Source organism: Carcharhinus amblyrhynchos, chromosome 14 (assembly GCF_965287045.1).
Source record: "Carcharhinus amblyrhynchos chromosome 14, sCarAmb.v2.hapA, whole genome shotgun sequence".
NCBI classification, from domain to species: domain Eukaryota; kingdom Metazoa; phylum Chordata; class Chondrichthyes; order Carcharhiniformes; family Carcharhinidae; genus Carcharhinus; species Carcharhinus amblyrhynchos.
The window spans coordinates 20129187-20146908 of NC_137337.1; the positions used below are offsets into that span (position 1 = coordinate 20129187).

The following is a 17722-nucleotide window of genomic DNA, read 5'->3' on the forward strand; positions in this document are numbered from 1 at the left end:
ACAGACAGTGAGTAGACTGCAACCGGGTGCATGTTACTTCTGAATTGACCAACATCTGTTATTGTTTTAGAGGCTTACTCATGAGTGGCTGATATAGATGAATAGTATTTGTGGAGAGAAAAACACTGTTAACGTTTCGAGTCCATATGACCCTTCTGCAGAACCTGTTTTGCATTCCACAGATGCTGCCAGATCTGCTGACTTTGATCCAACATTTTCTGTTTTTTTTTCAGAATTCCAGCTCTGCAGTATTTTGCTTTTTTTAAACAGGTGAACAGGGTTGATCCAAGGTCAACCTTCTGCCAGGTTCCATTTTCCACCTTCTGGTCATTTTTTTTTGTCCTCTACTTTCCCTGGAACTTGTTGGTCTCTTGTCAGTCTAGATTCCATTGGCAGGATAGATGGACCAAAAGTGGATCCAAGTGTAGGATACAGTTAAGTGGGATTGGGCCTCAATATTGACTTTAGATGATCTGAAGTTTCATAGCTTCAGGTCTAACACTGGTAAGTAAACTTCTTATTGATTACAAGCTACCTCCACTCCTTCAAACGATGAATCAGTACTCCACCATGTTGGACATCATTTGAAAATATCTCTGAAGGAAGTAAGCACACACCAAAGGTGACCTGCAAGTTATACCGCTGACAATTTAATCAAGTCCTGAAGGACACAGCTACCAAACTGCACCTGCATCATGTGATGAGGACAACAACAAAATTGTAGGAGTGATCTATTTGGTCTGAACCACATGGATCTATCTGCCAGGCACATCTGTCCACAATAGCACTGGGTGGAATGACTTGCACACAGTCCTTGTGAAAGCAAAGTCTTGACTTCACAGCGATGATCAGAATTGCTTAACTGCCAGGAAAAGATCATGTCCCACAAAAAAGGTCGATCAAAAAACGCTGAACAAACTCCCATCTGACTTCCAATTGTAGATTTGGAATTCTGCCAAGGGCTTCTCTGAACTACTGAAGAAATGATAGAATAACACGCCAATAGTAGTTGGTGGTCATATTTAGAAAAGGCTACTTACATTCCTCCTGCCAGCTATATCAAAGACATGTCTTTACCTTACTTGTTCACAAAAGGTCTGAAATATCATCCTACGCACGGAGATTTAACACCACTCAAAGAGTAATAAATCATTGAAAAATCAATAGCTAGTGTTTTGAAAACCAGAGGTGTGATAATTTGCTAAATTTGATCGTGCTAACATAATACTAATATAGGATACTATTACACACCACTTTAATTTAATCGATAATTTCCCAATGATGACACTTAATTGAGTGCAGACAAACATACTCAGAATGTTTCAACTATATTTGTGAAATAGTGTTGCCTTTCTCAACTTCCATAACAAAATCTCCACGCAGTATTGTGGTCAAGCTGTCACCCTGGTCAAGGCTGCAATGCACATTATGGTTGAAAATATAATTGTACCTTGTACAGAATCACGAGCAAAGCCTTCAGCCACATCTGTCGGATATGAGGTTTCAGAGTCCAAAGAGAACAGCGTGGAGGTTGCTGGAAATAATGGCGTAGCTGTGGACAAGTGCAATACTTAAGCACTTGCACCACCAGAGGAAGGAGTTGTTTGCCCAGACTAATGTTATAATCCATAACCTACAAGAAATATGACATTAAGTATCAAATGGTCCGTAATGTCTTATTTTACAAAACCCTGAACAAGTTGGTTAAGCCAGTGAAGTAGTTTACCTCCTGTAAATTCTCACACATGCCACATCAGAGAATTATTTTATTTATTAGTGTCACAAATAGCTTACATTAACACTGCAATGAAGTTACTGTGAAATCCCCTAGTCACCACATTCTGGCTCCTGCTCGGATACACTGAGAGAGAATTTAGCATGGCCAATGTACCTAACCAGCACGTCTTTCAGACTGTGGGAGCACCTGAAGGAAACCCACACAGATTCTGCACAGTCACCCAAGCCAGGAATCGAACCCGGGTCCGTGGCCATGTGAGACAATGATGCTAATTACCATTATTCCACACCAATTATTAGCTTCAAATATTTAACCCGTAGGAGCTTCAGGATAAAAACTGGTTTCAAAGTTCTGTTTATTTGAAATATAATTGGACTTGAAATAAATATACATTACTGCATTATTTAAATATAAAATTATAATAGCCTTGGAATCACCAGAGCAACAAATAGTCTCATGGTGAGTGGGCAGTGCTTCCAGGAGCCATTGTCTGATCACAGGGTACTAGAAGTCAAACCATAATTTGCAGCAGGCATGCCAAGCAACCAGGGAAAATGAAACTAATGGCTTTCTTTATGTCAAAAATGAGTTGCTTGAATCAGTTCAATAAAATGGGTATGAAACTGGGAACACAGAAGAGTCAGCATCACTTTGCTGTCTGTTGTAGTGCATGCCCAACCTGCAGCTCCATTGAAGTCAGTGAAACCAAATACTGTGCAACCAATGCATTGCTAATCCTGCCCATGCATTCCCACCGCGTCCATATTTCGCTCTGAACATGATTAAATTCTATTTAAATTGCAGACTGGGCAATTGTGAAACTTATGAAAGATATGCACAGCTAACCAAATTGGTGCTTCATAGTTTTTATTTTAAAAAGAGATTCGTCAAACAGGGGCGGCACAGTGGCACTGTTGATTCAAAGTGCCAGGAACCCAAGTTCAATTCTGGCTTTGGGTCACTGTCTGTGTAGAGTTTGCACATTCTCCCAGTGTCTGCATGGGTTTCCTCCTAGAGCTCAGGTTTCCTCCCACAATCCAAAGATGTGTGGGGTAAGTTGATTAGCCATGGTAAATCGCCCTGTAATGTCAGGGTAACTACGTGGGGTTAAAGGAATAGGGCCTGGGTGGGATTGTTGTTGGTGCAGAGTTGAAGGGTCAAATGGCCTCCTTCTGCACTGTAGGGATTCTATGATTCATTCTTTATAGATAATTCGGGGAATACAGGAATAGAAAAAAAACTATATTCTTTATCTCAATGATGTTTCTACCTGCAGGTAAAAAACTTAAACATTTTAGAGATACTGTCAAACAGCATCCTCTATCAAAGCAAGAGTAAGGCTCATGACTAAGATAATTTTAACTTTAATTTAACTCTAAGCAAAAATAATTACTACAATTTTAATAAATATTGGTAAGACAATTATTTCTGTTAAGTTTAAGTTGAGTTAATGCCTTGAGAGAAACAAATCAGAGAGTGACAGTCAACAACCTATTTCTTGCTTTGTTGAAGAGTGCCATCTGGTGGACAGTACAGTTCACCAGCCAGCTGCAATACGGAAGTACTTGAACCATCAGAGGAAGAAATGCTTTTCTGGTCAAATGTTCCATCCATTAAATATTTAGCAACCAGCTGGAGTAACATAAGCACGGACCGTTTCAAGATAAGTAAGCTAGTGCAGTAACGTAACTCCTCTAAAAGCTGCAATTGTGTGAATCCACACAACTGCACTTTCAAAACACCAGCCTTGTTTGCCCACCTGGGTAAATTCAGAGTGGAAGCTGGGCTGCTTGCACATCCCTGCCGCTTGATGTGCACTGAGCTTTCCCTGCATTAGAGCTGAGTAACTAAGTTGAGTTCTACAGCCTTTGGGGTGTCGCAGATTGGGAATTTTCCCATCGAGAGATCAGTCAGCAGGTTCTCTGGTGGTCTATCACGGTCCCTTTGGCAATAAATTTCCAGATTTGGCAGCAGGAGGGTCAACAAGAAATGTGGCATGGCCAGAGGCCTGAAGGCAATTACTTTGCCTTGCCTGTTGTCTCATTTCCTGTTTTGTGGTGCAATTAAAGGAGGGAAAAAACAGCCAAATTTTACAATATCAGTAATCCTGACAGTACAGAAAGAGGCCATCTGGCTCTCCGAGCCTGCACCAACAACAATCCCACCCTAGCGTTGAGAGGCAGGAGTGCTAACCACTGTGCCGCAGTTTTACGGATTCCAGAATGGGTCTCAGCAGTTTGACATGCTTATGGAACAACTTGATATGAAGGCTTAAAGCAGCTCGAACTTTTGTACTCCAATTATAAAAATAATAAATAACGGCATACTTCACCTGTGCTATCCCAGCAATAAAGGCATTGAAACAAGTGGATGTTCGCATTTTCTGAGGGGCAATCATGAAGCACCCCTCCTGCTGATCATAGCCAAGTAACACATACAGATGGCGTTTTACTGTGTTGAAGGCTTTGGCGCTGCTGATATCAGCTTCAGCGCTGCTTTTATCCTTCGCCATGAATTTCATTAGAACCGTGATTAGTTGATGGACTGTCTGATGATCAATCCCCGCATCCTCTGGTAAAGGATCCTTAATAATTGCATCATCGTCTGAAGAATGTTGACCTGAATGTAGCACAAGATCAAATGTTCAGTAGTTTGCCTGGCTTTTTGTTTTATATTCTCTCTGCTAATTCATCCAGAAGTAAAATAATATAAATGGTCAGGACACTTAAAGGGAACATTTAGCTTAAGTTTAGTTTGAACAAGATGTTAACAAATGATATATTAATACAATAATATCACAAAATAGGTATTTAGTTTTAGCTGCTTTACATTGCATGAAGCTAGATGGTTAGTCTGATTCGTACAAAGTATGTTTTCCCATATTTTGGTCTCCCATAGCTGGCAGCACCTCCAGTTTATATCTTCCAGGATTTACTAAAGCTAACAGCCTGAATGATCTACTGGAACAGAATCCACTTGTCCAAGTCTATGGAACTGAGGCACAGCGTAGCAACAATCAAAATTTTGAATGGGATTTTATGGCCCTTTCCACCGGTTGCGCCGAAGATGGCCCACCTACCCAACCACCTGCTCCCCTCAACCCCCCAGCCTCCACGATGAGTTTCCTAAAGACGGGATGACTGAGCGACGCAAGACACACCACAGACACTGGCAGAAGATCCAGTTAGTGACCAATGGTGAGCTACCTTTGCCACCAGAAAACACGCCGTGGAGGGAGGGGAAGGTAGGGGTGAGGAAGTGAGAGGGTCAGGAAATCCTGCTCTTAGCTTCCCACTATTTCCCTATATGGGACCTCCTAACTGACGTAAGCCCTTGGCCCAAGATGCAGCCCCCGCTACCGCCCCACCGCTCAGACCAACTGCAGACCCCTTTCCTCCTCCAGCAATCGCGGCCACACTGCCCTCCCCCTCACTGATCATTGCAAGAGTGGCCGCAAGCCCCCTCTTCCCTACCGATTATGCAGAGTGGCAGCAGTCCCCCTCCCCCCACTTTCCCTGCCCCCCAGTGACCCCATCTCCTGACGCTGGCTGCACACCCTGGCATTAGACCCACTGCCCGATGGGTATTGCCCAGGTTCAGGCTGGCAGTGCCAAGATGACCAGGTGGCACTGTCCAAGGGGCACTCCTGTCTTGCTCTCGGCCTACCGGGGGCTTTAATGGACTCCGGTTCCACCGGCAAGGCCAACACGACTGCTCTCCGTTCATGGGGAGCATGTCTATTCCTCACTAGAGAGGACCTTCCCTGGCAAGGTTATAAAAGCAAGTGAGCCCGGATGATTGAGTGCCGGGTTCGCTAATCAGATATAAAACATCTGATTAGCATTTCCATAATTTTACATAAATTATTCAGCCTCTCGCCCATTTCTGGCAAGTGGCTGACTGCGCCTGAAATCCTGAGGTCGTAAAATGGTGCCGGTCGCGAAAACCAATGCAAATTGTGCTACTTGCATTACACCTCATTTTACGACCATGTCGCAGCAAGAACGAGCGCAATGCAGCTGTAAAATATCGCCCCATAACTCTCTCCCAAAAAGGCTTATCCAGCAATTGGGCATGGGATACTAGGAGACATAGATTCAGTTTGTCAATAGGTAAAAGCAATTACTACAATCTTCTTAAGACCATCATGTTGACCAGTACAATTAAGTGCAAAATATGACTGCAGTTCCACCATTCTTTGACCAAAGCATGGCCACACATCATACCCTATCTCAAGCAGTGGTTCAACCATTTGGAGATATAAGGCTTGTGCAGCTGGTGCATTTGCCAGCAGACTTCCAGCAGCTATCATCCAAGAGTCAGTGTTTCCAGTGCCAGGCAATTGCCGTCAGTGTAAAGAAAGAATAACTTATGACATAGCAGCCACTTTTATGGTCTAGTAATTTAAAACTAATTCCCCATTACTCATCACCAAATGCCCAATCATGCACTGGCAAACAGATAGCCTCAGTTTAAGGCTAACTCTCCCTCCAGGCTGCTGAGATAGCAAGAACCGCCATTGTCTCAGGATTGTAGCTAGAAATAATTTGGTGGGATAGCTTTTCACGTCTTTTCGTTAAGATCAAGTGTCAGATCAAGCCCAATACGGCAATGCCGTATCTGGTTAGCTTGGATCTTGTTTGTCTCTCTTATGGGGACCATAAATTGGATTCAACCAAAATCTGAATTTGATTTTTGGAGCAAGCAAGGAATGCATTGGGGTTTGCCCAATCCACTTTCAGCACCAGCCTTGTAACTTTAAGTAAATGTAATTTTTAATCTTTCATTTGGAATGCCTTTTAATAAAACTGAAGCAGGACAAGAATATTAAAAGGAAATTAACGAGGTATCAATGGCCAAATTGCCTCTCTATGTAAATTTAAAATAAAAAAGTCATGATTTCAAATCAAATACGAGCAAATATTTTATCATTAGAATCATTGGGAAGGTCAGAGTCTGAGACAGCAGCATTCAAATCAATCACAAAATATCACTGAATCCCTACAGTACATTTGGCCCATCAAGTCTGCACCGAACACAATCCCCCCCAGGCCCTATTCCTGTAACCACACACATTTACCCTGACACTTGGGTCAATTTAGCATAGCCAATCAACCTAACTCGTACACCTTTGGGCTGTGGGAGGAAACCAGAACACCGAGAGGGAACTCACGCAGACACAGGGAGAATGTGCAAACTCCACACATAACAGTGACCTGAGGCCGGAATTGAACATATGTCTATGGCCCTGTGAGGCAGCAGTGCCACTGTGCCACTGCCCTTAATAATTGATGATACATTAGGAACAGTGTGTTACTGAAACAGCCGTGGCTACCTAGAAATTGGATTCTAAGCAACAATAAATACAAAATAAATTATCATATTTACCATGCATAGCTTGCTCCATCATTGCACCAAGAGTTGGAGCTGACTGTTCATGTCTAGTGAGTCGCAAAGCTACAAAGATTGAAAACAAAGTACAAATACATTATATGATCCTGTAATTTTCAGAACGCAGTTCTCTCAACAGCTTGTCTCCAGAAGTTCAGAAGGAACCAGCAAAATATTAATGAGCAATTAATCTGCAAGTTGGATGATGATGTCTTTGAGTAACACTGGTGGCTGGAGGTGCAGGGGGAGGTTCCTCATGATCACTCTTCAGCTGTACTTGCTAAAAAGAGTGATATCTGGAGCTTCGGGGTGGAAAATGGCAGATTTGGTGTCAAATGAGCTTTATATGTCGAATGACTCATGGTCTGACTACTCTGTCACTCACACACACACACACACACACACACACACACACACACACAACACCCGTGCTAGTAATGTCAAAAACATCACATGATGCATGGGCTACACCGGAAGTGTTTGTGTGCAGTATAGGAAATATCTTTCCCCTAAACTGGCATCAACAGCACTCAGACCTCCAGAACTATGAAGCCGAATTTTACAGCCCCATTTTTATATCGCTACATGAAATAATTAGTGTTGTGATCATACTGAACAGAACACAGCTGCTCTGAAATGACAGTTCTTATTGTTTCCAGCCAACAAAATCCACCAACAGAAGTGAAGTTGGTAAACCAAAGGCACTTACGCAGTTTGGTGCTTAGGGTCTCTGGAAGCGAAAGTGCCCTTTTTGACTCTCCCGGGCCTTTCACGCTGTCCCTCAGGGAACGCACACTTCTCTGTCGGTTTCGTGCAAAGCGAGCTCGCTTGATTTTCCACATGGCAGCATCACTTAGGTTAGCAACATTTGTCCTTACAGCAGTTATAGCTGCAAAAAAATGCAGACTCTAACATGAAAGATAACTGGTCAAGAGAAAATATTTGAAACAAAATTTGAAACTGGTCAAGAGAAAATATTTGAAACAAAATGTTTTCATAATTTAGAAAGCAATGGTATGCATTTTATGTGTCAAAAACGGTAAACCTTTTATTAAACTGATCTTTCTCTATACACCAGCCATGACTGTAACACTACATTCTGCACACTCTCCTTTCTTTCTCCCCTATGAATTCTATGAATGGTATGCTTTATCTGTATAGCGTGCGAAAAAATACTTTTCATTGTATTCCGATACATATGGCAATAATGAATTAAATCAAAACCAAGCCTTTCAAAACAACACAAGCCAGGGAGTTGGCAAAAGTGGTAACCCTATATGCTGCAAGAGACCATGTGGGTTGGAAAATCTGTGGAGAAAATGCCTAAACTTACTTGTAGGAAATGGAAACTCCTTATTGCAATCCAAATGAAGTTGAGCCTCCAGCGACAGGGTATCAAACCTATTGACGAAAAACTCCCAGCTTAAAGCTGGAATGTCTTGTTTTAAGAAATGAAGCAGAAATAATTTGCTTAGGATTGTCGGTCTATCCTTCACCACTGTGTCAAACTGAAAATCAAGGCAAAGACAGAGGCCCTACATGGAAGTAAACAAAAACTAAAAGTTAATCACTCAGGCCGCATGCTTAATCAGATTTTCAAAGCTTCTTACTATTCCGTGGTGTTATTTCAATGTGTTATTTATTATTTTACATGTATCTTTGCAAACTCAAACTGCTGTTTTTGTCTTTTCTAACAGAAACAATGCCATGTAAAAAGTTTCTCCTTCAATTTTATTCTTTTCATGCGAAAGTAAAGTAATTCAAACTATATCATCAAATAATTGTCAGACCCTTGGCAATATTATAATTGTAGTCACTGTATATTTATTAGAAAAATCAAATTGTACCCTTTTCCTTCTTTGGTTAAAGGGTAGTTTTGCAATCTTTTAAAGTTTTTTTTTAATTAATTCATGGGATGTAGGTGTTAATGGTAAAGTTAGCATTTATTGTTTTCCTGCCAAGCTACCTTCTTGAACACAACTTGTTAGACCATAATGAGTCAACCACATTGCCATGGTGCGGATTGCAAATAAGCTCCACAAAATAAGGACAGCGGATTTCCTTTCCAAAAGGTCATCAATAAACCTGCTAGGTTTTTAATAACAATCCAGCATTTTATTGTCAATGTTACCATAGCAAGCTTTTCGTTCCAGTTTTATTTGATGAATTGAACTTAAATTCTCCAGTTGCTGTGATGGGGTTTGAACTTCCATCACTGGATAATTAGCTTAGCTTTCTGGATTGTTCATCCAGTAGCATACTTGCTGTGCCCAGGACATGGGTGATGTTGGTAAGGTGTACACCTATTGCACATTTCTAGCTGCCCTGAGAAGGTGGCCATATATTGTCCTTCTTACACCCTTGTTCTAAGTATTCCCACAATGGTGTTATGTATGGAATTCCAGGATATTTACTAAACATCTACAAACAAACTATATCTCAAGTCAGGATGTGTGTCTTTAAACAGAAACCTGGGAATGACAGAATTGCCAAAAAATCATTGTTCTTGGCCTTCTTGGTGCTCGAGGACAATGGGCTAGGAGGTATTACTGAAGTGACTTTGGTGAGTTGCTGCATAACATTCTGTACCTGGTGCACAATAGGATCATGGTCTGTTGGAGATGGGAGTGGTGCGGGGGTGGGGATACATATTGAGTTCAGTGCCAGTGACCCTGATCAACAAAACTGCTTTTTTCCTGAATGGTGTTGAGCTTTTTGGATGATGTTGTTGCTGTATGCATCCAGCCAAGCAATGAGTTTTTCATTATATTCCTGACTTCAATGTTGTAAATGGCAGAGGGGTGAGGAAGTGAGCCACTCATCCTGCGCTTCGCACCATAGCATTTATACAATATAGAATACTGAAAATGCTGGGAATACTCAGCAGGTCAGGCAGCATCTGTGGAGAGAGAATCAGAATTGACATTTCAGGTGATCTTTCACCAAATTTACAGTCAAGTAGATTTTGATGAAAGATCATCAAACTCTATGTTAACTCTATTTTTCTTGCCACAGATACTGCCAGAGCTGCTGAGTATTTCCAGAATTTTCTGTTTATATTTCAGATTTCCAGCATCCATGATATTTTGAGGGGAATCTTCCTGTCCTGCCCATTGTAGGAATCGTAATGGACCGGGGATAAGGGGGGGGGGGGGGGGGGGGGGGAGTGGACTTTGCATAGGTTCATTGACCTTGGGTGGGATTTTCTGGTTTTGGGGTGAACGTAGCCAGAAAACCCTGCCCTTTGTATTTGTAATAATTTTTAAACAGTAGATTCAGTTCAGTTTCTGTTGAATGGTGATCACTCAACATGCTAATGATGGACGACTCGGTGAGGGTAACGCACTTCAGGTCAAGTGGATATGACTGGATTCCCTCTTGTCTGAGATTGTCACCACCTGACATTTGAGTGATGCAAATGTTGCCTGCCACAGGTCAGTCAAAGCATGGATATTATCCAGGTCCTGTTGTAGGCCAACACATCATTGGAGAAGCTGTCGATGGAGCTAAAAAGTGTAGAAGCATTAATGAACTGTCCCATTTCTGATCTCATGATGAAGGAAATATCATTGATGAAGAGGATGAAGGTGGCTTGGCTGAAGATGTTTGCTCAGACACACTTGTAACAAGGTTTTTGCGCTGTGCTGACTAGCCTCAGCAAACCACAACCATTTTCTTCGGCATCAGGTATGACTCCAGCCAAAGGACCCTTTTCCTTCTAACAAAGGACGGCACAGTAGCACAGTGGTTAGGGCGGCATGGAAGCACAGTGGTTAGCACTGCTGCTTCACAGTTCCTGGGACCTGGGTTCGATTCCTGGCTTGGGTCACTGTCTGTATGGAGTTTGCACATTCTCCTCGTGTCTGCATGGGTTTCCTCCGGGTTCTCCGGTTTCGTCCCACAGTCCAAAGATGTGCAGGTTGATTGTCCATGCTAAAATTGTCACTGCGTGTCCTGAGATGCGTAGGTTAGAGTGATTAGTGGGTAAATATGTAGGGATATGGAGTTAGAGCCTGGGCAGAATTGTGGTCAGCGTAGACTCAATGAGCCAAATGGCCTCTTTCTGCACTGTAGGGGTTTTACGATTCTATGATACACTAACTGGCCATAAACTTTTACTACCATCCATTGATTATAGTATTGCTTAACTCAGCTCTTTTTTGTTGTTTAGTTGCAGATAATTCCATGTGATAAATTATCAATGCCCATATCTCATTCTGAGGAATGCCTGATGCTGCTCCTGAATGCCCAATGTGAGTTGCTGGATCTCTTCTTACCCTGTCCCAATTAATGCAATAACAACTTTTATCCAACTTATATAACAACTTATACGGCATAACTATAAGGTTCATGGTGGGAGATATAGGAGGGATGTCTGAGGTAGATTCTTTACTCAGAGAGCGGTTGGGGCGTGGAATAGACAACCTGCTGTGATAGTGAAGTCAGACACTTTAGGGGCTTTCAAGCGACTATTGGATAGGCACATGGAGCACTCCAGAATTATAGGGAGGGGATAGCTTGATCTTGGGAAGGACATAGCTCGGCACAATATTGAGGGTCAAAGGGCCTGTACTGTAATGTTCTATGTTTCTATGCATCCATATAATGCCTTTAATGTAATTATGCATCCAAAGTGCTTCACAGGAGCAGTATAAAACAAATTATGACACCAAGCCACATAAGGAGATAGCCAGTCAGCTGACTAAAAACTAGAAGACAGCACAGTGTCTGTGTAACTGGCGTCGCAAGTTAAATCTCACCATGGCAGCTAGAGAATTTTAATCTGTTAGTAAATAAACTTGGCATATCGACAAGGTGACTACTGGACTCTCAAAAAAAATTACATCTGGTTCAATAATGTCCTTTAGGGAAGGAAATGCGCCATTCTTGTCTGGCCAGGCCTAAATGTGATTCCAGACCCATGGCAATGTCGTTGACTCTTAACTGACCTCTGAAATGTTCAACTGTGCAATGACACAGTGATGGACAATAAATGTTGGCTTACAGGCGACACCCACATCTGTAAATGAAGAACTTTTTTAAAAGCCAAAAGCTTTCTCTGAAGGACATCAGTGAGCCAGTTGGGTTTGTGAGACAGTCCAAAAGATTCCAATGTTATTTTGCTTTGGTGTTGGCCCACAAATTTCCAGGTTCATTTTTGACAGAATTTGCCATGGTTCGATCTTTAATTCATCCCTCCAGATTATTAGTCCAGTATCATGCGCAGAAATCTGTCCTAACCTACAGTGTCTAATGCACAGCGATCATTTAGAGGGTAGGGGAGATGGATAGGTTGCGCCTTTTTTAATTAACTGTTAAATGCTGCCTCTAAAATTTACTTTCTCTTGAGATTTACTTTCAAAACAAGAAAAAGCTTAGCTTAGTGGAACTAGAATGCATTATCTTACTTCCAATTATTCTCTTTGACCAATGTAATGAATCGAAATGGAAGGACACAAATGCCCTACTGGTGTTTAATAAGATACTAACAACATCAAGTACCTGTGCTCATAACTTACTTGTAAGGCAGGTCTTTTGATGGAATCGAGCAGAAGTCTGGCTCTTGTGGCCACTGCTGGATTAACATCTTCGACTGCAGCCAGGAAACAGCAGAAGGCATGGGCTAGAGAGTACTTCAGCACATGATTCTTTGTCACAGATTGGATGTCTAAAAATCTGCACAGAACCACCACTTTTTCCACTGCATAACAAAACAAAAACACAAAACTGACTTGGTACCAAAAGCAGTAGCAAAGATTTGCATGTCATGACCTGGATTACTGAGTACAAAAAAAATGTTACAACATGTTTCTAACCGTCTGGATTTAACTTTCCACATTGCAAAGTTTAGAGAAAGTTTCTATCTATTGAATCAAAACCGCTCCTAATGCTCTGAATGGTAAATTATTTGTGTTTCTTTACCAATAAATTACATTTCTTCTTTGCCAATTCTACTAAGAACAACATAGTTAAGGACATTAGTTACTCTCAGAGTCAGACAATGTGTTTTAAAGGCAGATGACAACATCATTCAGAGGGCATTAAAATAATTAAAGTCCACCTGACTGCACCGACAACAATCCCACCCAGGCCCTATCCCGGTAACCCTATATATTTACTCTAATAATCCCCCTGAGACTAAGGGCAATTTATCATATAACCCACACAGACATGGGGAGAATCTGCAAACTCCACACAGACAATGACAATTGAGGAAGAATTGAATCCTAATCCCTATTGTTGTGAGGCAGGAGTGCTAACTACCGGGCCACCATGCCACCACCAGCACTGGATTTCTGCTGAGTGCACCCCTTAGAGTACATGAAACAGTGCCACCTGCATTTCTGCACAAGGATTGTATACGCTGCTGGTGGGACCTCCTTGGAATAGAAAAAGAGCCGAAGGGAGATGAGGTCAGGTGTCCGCAGCAGCATCCCAGGGAATGAGCTGTGGGTGGAGAGGTACAAGAGTTGCAGGGCCAGCAGGGAGTGCAAAGGTGGAAGGGTCCATAAAAAATGGTTCTACCCCACAGTCAGAATGTACAGACAGCTCCAGCTACCTCAACATGTCTGCGGGTCAGCCTCCGTTTGCCAGATGAGTGGGCCAGAGATTGCCTGAGTAATTTTTTTAGTAATAACTAAAGTTGTCAGACATCCTTAAAATTATTATAGAATACTACTAGGATTAAATTGATGTGGAGATGCTGGCGTTGGACTGGGGTGGACACAGTAAGAAGTCTCACAACACCAGGTTAAAGCCCATCAAGTTTATTTGGTCGTACCCTTTGTGCCCTTACATATACAAATTGCATCCTTACATATAATGCAATTCAAGTCCTACTCCAGGGCTGGAATGTTCCAGCCATTCACGTCAGCGGGATCTTCCAATCTCGTCTACAGTGCCGCAGGTTGCATGGTGGCAATGGGTGGGTGCTTTCAATGGGCAACTCCATTGACAACAACAGGAATAGAAGACCCCAACACTAGCTCAAAACATGCTGTGGGTTGCAGGGGGGGGTGGGGTAAATCCCACCCCAGGACGTGAGGACCAAGGGAGGTATATGATGCAACATGATCAACTTGTAAATCCTTCCAACATTTGCCAACAGCAGGTATTAAGAGTGGGAGATACTCCTGGTCAGCCATGCGATGGAAAAATACTAGAGGCACCAGCATCACTATCGATAGCTCTAGACTATAATGTGCATTTAAAAGTGCATGTCACTACAGCAACATTACTTCTTTGGATGCCATTTGGTTGGATGGCCAGTATGGATGAGCTTGGTGCCAACAACACAGAGTTCAATCCCCATTTCAGCTGGGGTAGATTCAAATCTTGTGTCCTTGCCCTACGTGGTGGAGAGTGCAGTGCTGAGGGTCAGGCCTGCCTTTGAGCAGAGAACTCAAGAAGAAAAAGAGAAATAATGATTGCTGAAAAGAGATGCATGCTATTGAAGCTTTATCTGGATGATTTACAAGAATGGCAAAAATAAAGGAAACAACAATTGAAATTGCATGAGAAGGAGTGTTGATTGGTTGGCAAGTCTGATTGGTAGAGGTGTTGCCATGAAAAATGCACCCCAGGGAACAGTTAACTGCCAAGCTTTCATTCAAGTTCAAACCAGGCAGGTCAACTGATTGATCAAGCCATTGCCTTGGGGGCTGAAGCAAGATATGGCTGTCTCCCAAGCTTTAAGTGAAAAAGATGGAATGCACAAAACACTAAGCAACAGGTTACACTAGTTGGTTAACATTGTTAATATGCAACAGCAACACTTGTAGTATTCTCCACTAACAGGATCCTGCCATCAAGATGTCCTGCCTATCTATGGTACATGAATTTTCAGCGCTGGTGTCATGCCAGATAAACAGACTGTACGTGCACGTGTTGCTCAAACCTTTGAGACATCTTACCCTTCAGCGTAATTTGAGGTAGACCTGGTCATATTTCTGGACCGAAAGCCACATACATTCGCACATAGGAGCCTCTGTTTTGCAGCCAGAAAGAGCAATATGTCTACACATTGCACATTTTTCAACTAAACAAAAGCTTGGGGGATAGCCATTCCCTGATTCATTCACCATGGCAGCACCTTGACCAATCAGAATTTACCTGCCTGATTCGAATTTTAACAAAAGCTTGGCAGTTTACTGTTCCTGGTACCTTTTACATGGCAATGCCTCTACCAATCAGAGTCCATTTTGCAAACCAATTCGCACTCTCTTCTCATGCAGTATCAAGTGTTGTTGCCTTTAGTACTAGCATTCTTGCAAATTTTCCTGACGTCTGCAAGATGAAAAGTTTCGACAGCATGTCCATGTTTTCAGCAATACTCAAATTTTGTAGTCTCAAACGACTAGATCTAATTCAGGCAATCCAGTATATCACTTCAGGCTCCATACACATTTCCGCTTACATTGCATTTCTAAATTTTTATTTGCATTTACAAACAAAGTGAATCTTATAGGAATAGTAGACTCTGCTCAGCACATTATGATTTAGAAAATGACATTCTGGCAATGCAGGCAAGAGCGTAAAGCAAAACGGGAGATATGAAATTGATTGCACTGTTAAGTAAAAATCTCAGCGGTGTCAATTCTAAATTAACTTAATTTTAATTGTGACATTAATTTTAATTGTGACATCTTGTTTCCTTAATACGATTTTAAAATAGAAATATACTTCATCGTAACATTGTTTTTTTTTTCCATGCTGTTAAGTTTTAAAAGTTTACACTCTCTCCAAGAATTTTGATATGTTTCCTGGCTTGGGTCACTGTCCCTGTGAAGTCTACATGTTCTTCCCATGTCAGAATGTGGCGACTAGATAATGTTTGAGTTCTTCCTATTAGCAGCAGTTGCACTAGATCATGTTGAAACTGTACAATGAACTATTTTGGTGCCAGCAGCCTTCATATCAGTCAATTCATTACACAGTTAATATGTCTTTCCTGGGTATCCTTTGATTGATTTCAGGATAGTGGACAGGAAAGTAAAATACATTTTCTTGTTGCAGTTGCCCCAGCACATCACAACACACAACATCAGGTTTAAAAGACCTCTGAGATTTCCAACGCCCGTAACAACATTAATTTTAATTGTGACATCTTGTTTCCTTAATACGATTTTAAAATAGAAATATACTTCATCGTAACATTGGTTTTTTTTCCATGCTACTAAGTTTTAAAAGTTTACACTCTCTCCAAGAATTTTGATATGTTTTCATTCTTTCCATTGTGTATTTTGTTTTCCATCTTACCAGCTTCAAACCGCATCTTCCAGTCTTTGCTGTTAAAGTTGCTGTCAATAATGTTCCAGAATATATCAGCACCATGTGAAAGAGAAAGAGCGTGGAGAAACAGTGGTATTGCCACAGAGGCAAGCTGTGAGAATTCAGACTTAAGCACTTTCCATAAGCTGCAACAAACACAAGATGTGTAAATTGGAGACTACATTCGATTTTGATAATCTACCCAAATGAGATACATTTGCATATATTTTTCCCTTCACGTCACAGGTAATTTAATCATTTGGTTACTTTGGAACCTTTCCCCAAAAATTCAATGGTCCATTTTCACAGAGGCGGAAGTGGGTTTGGGCCTGGGTTCGCACATGTGGGATTCACTGAGGCAGCTGGCCATTTAAATTGTCAACTGATTCCCACAGAGTGGGATTTTAGTAGACCATGTGTGTGAAATCCTGAGTTTGCATATCGGACCTGGTAAGAGGAATTCTGATCTTGGTGATTTTAATTAGATAGCTAGGTTGCCCCTTTCAGGAGGTAAGATACCCCCTGAGATCTGGTCCTGGGACAACTTTGTGCGTGGCAAAGAACCAGTTAGATTTATTAAAAGTAAACATGTTGTACATAAATGCATAAATGCATTAAAGTTCAATGTCAAAGCACTGTCAAGCTGTTAAAGAACTGTATATGATAACATTCAAGAATAGGAAGCTAGTTAAAGTTGGAGAAGTAACACTGTTAATCAAGAACAGAATTTGTGCAATAGTTAGAAATGACCTTGGTTCTGAAGGTCAGGATGTAGAATCAGTTTGGGTGGAGATGAGGAATTGTAGGGAAAGAAGTCACTCGTGGGGGTGTTCTATTGGCCCCCTAAGAGTAACCACAATTGTATGACAAAGTACAAAAGAAGAAATATTGGGTGTTTGTGAAAAATGGATGGCAATAATAATGGTGACTTTAATCAGATTCTCAGTAGTAAACAAGTTCATAGAATGGTTTTAAGAAAGTATCTTGAAGTAGCACATTCTAAAACCCAGCACAGAGCATGCTATAAAGACTTGATAAGGAGTAATTTGACAGGATTAAGTAATGTCCTGAGAGTAAAGGCACTCCTACATATTAGTTACAATGATATGATTGAATTCTACATCCAGTTTGAAAGGGAGAAGAGTGGGTCTAACACTGGTATTTTAAACTTTACTACGGGCAACTTCGTGTGCATGATGATGTCAAATAACCAACAACAGCGGTACAGTGACACAGTGGATAGCACTGCTCTCTCACACTGCCAGGGATCGGGGTTTGATTCCTGGCTTGGGTCACTGTCTCTGTGAAGTCTACATGTTCTTC

General features: G+C 41.6%; 1 protein-coding gene across 7 annotated transcripts in view; it reads right to left on the reverse strand.

Moving 5' to 3' along the window:
* Nucleotides 1-17722, reverse strand: part of unc79 (unc-79 homolog, NALCN channel complex subunit) — a 163136-nt gene that overhangs the window by 62083 nt on the left and 83331 nt on the right. For all 7 annotated transcript variants that reach the window (XM_080202363.1, XM_080202365.1, XM_080202361.1 and 4 more), the window contains 7 exons: nucleotides 16388-16545; nucleotides 12649-12830; nucleotides 8463-8664; nucleotides 7839-8018; nucleotides 7127-7195; nucleotides 4071-4357; nucleotides 1451-1633 (listed from right to left, as the gene is read on the reverse strand). In XM_080202363.1, the coding sequence (XP_080058489.1) occupies nucleotides 1451-1633; nucleotides 4071-4357; nucleotides 7127-7195; nucleotides 7839-8018; nucleotides 8463-8664; nucleotides 12649-12830; nucleotides 16388-16545 (1261 nt within the window). The remainder of the gene's footprint in view (nucleotides 1-1450; nucleotides 1634-4070; nucleotides 4358-7126; nucleotides 7196-7838; nucleotides 8019-8462; nucleotides 8665-12648; nucleotides 12831-16387; nucleotides 16546-17722) is intronic.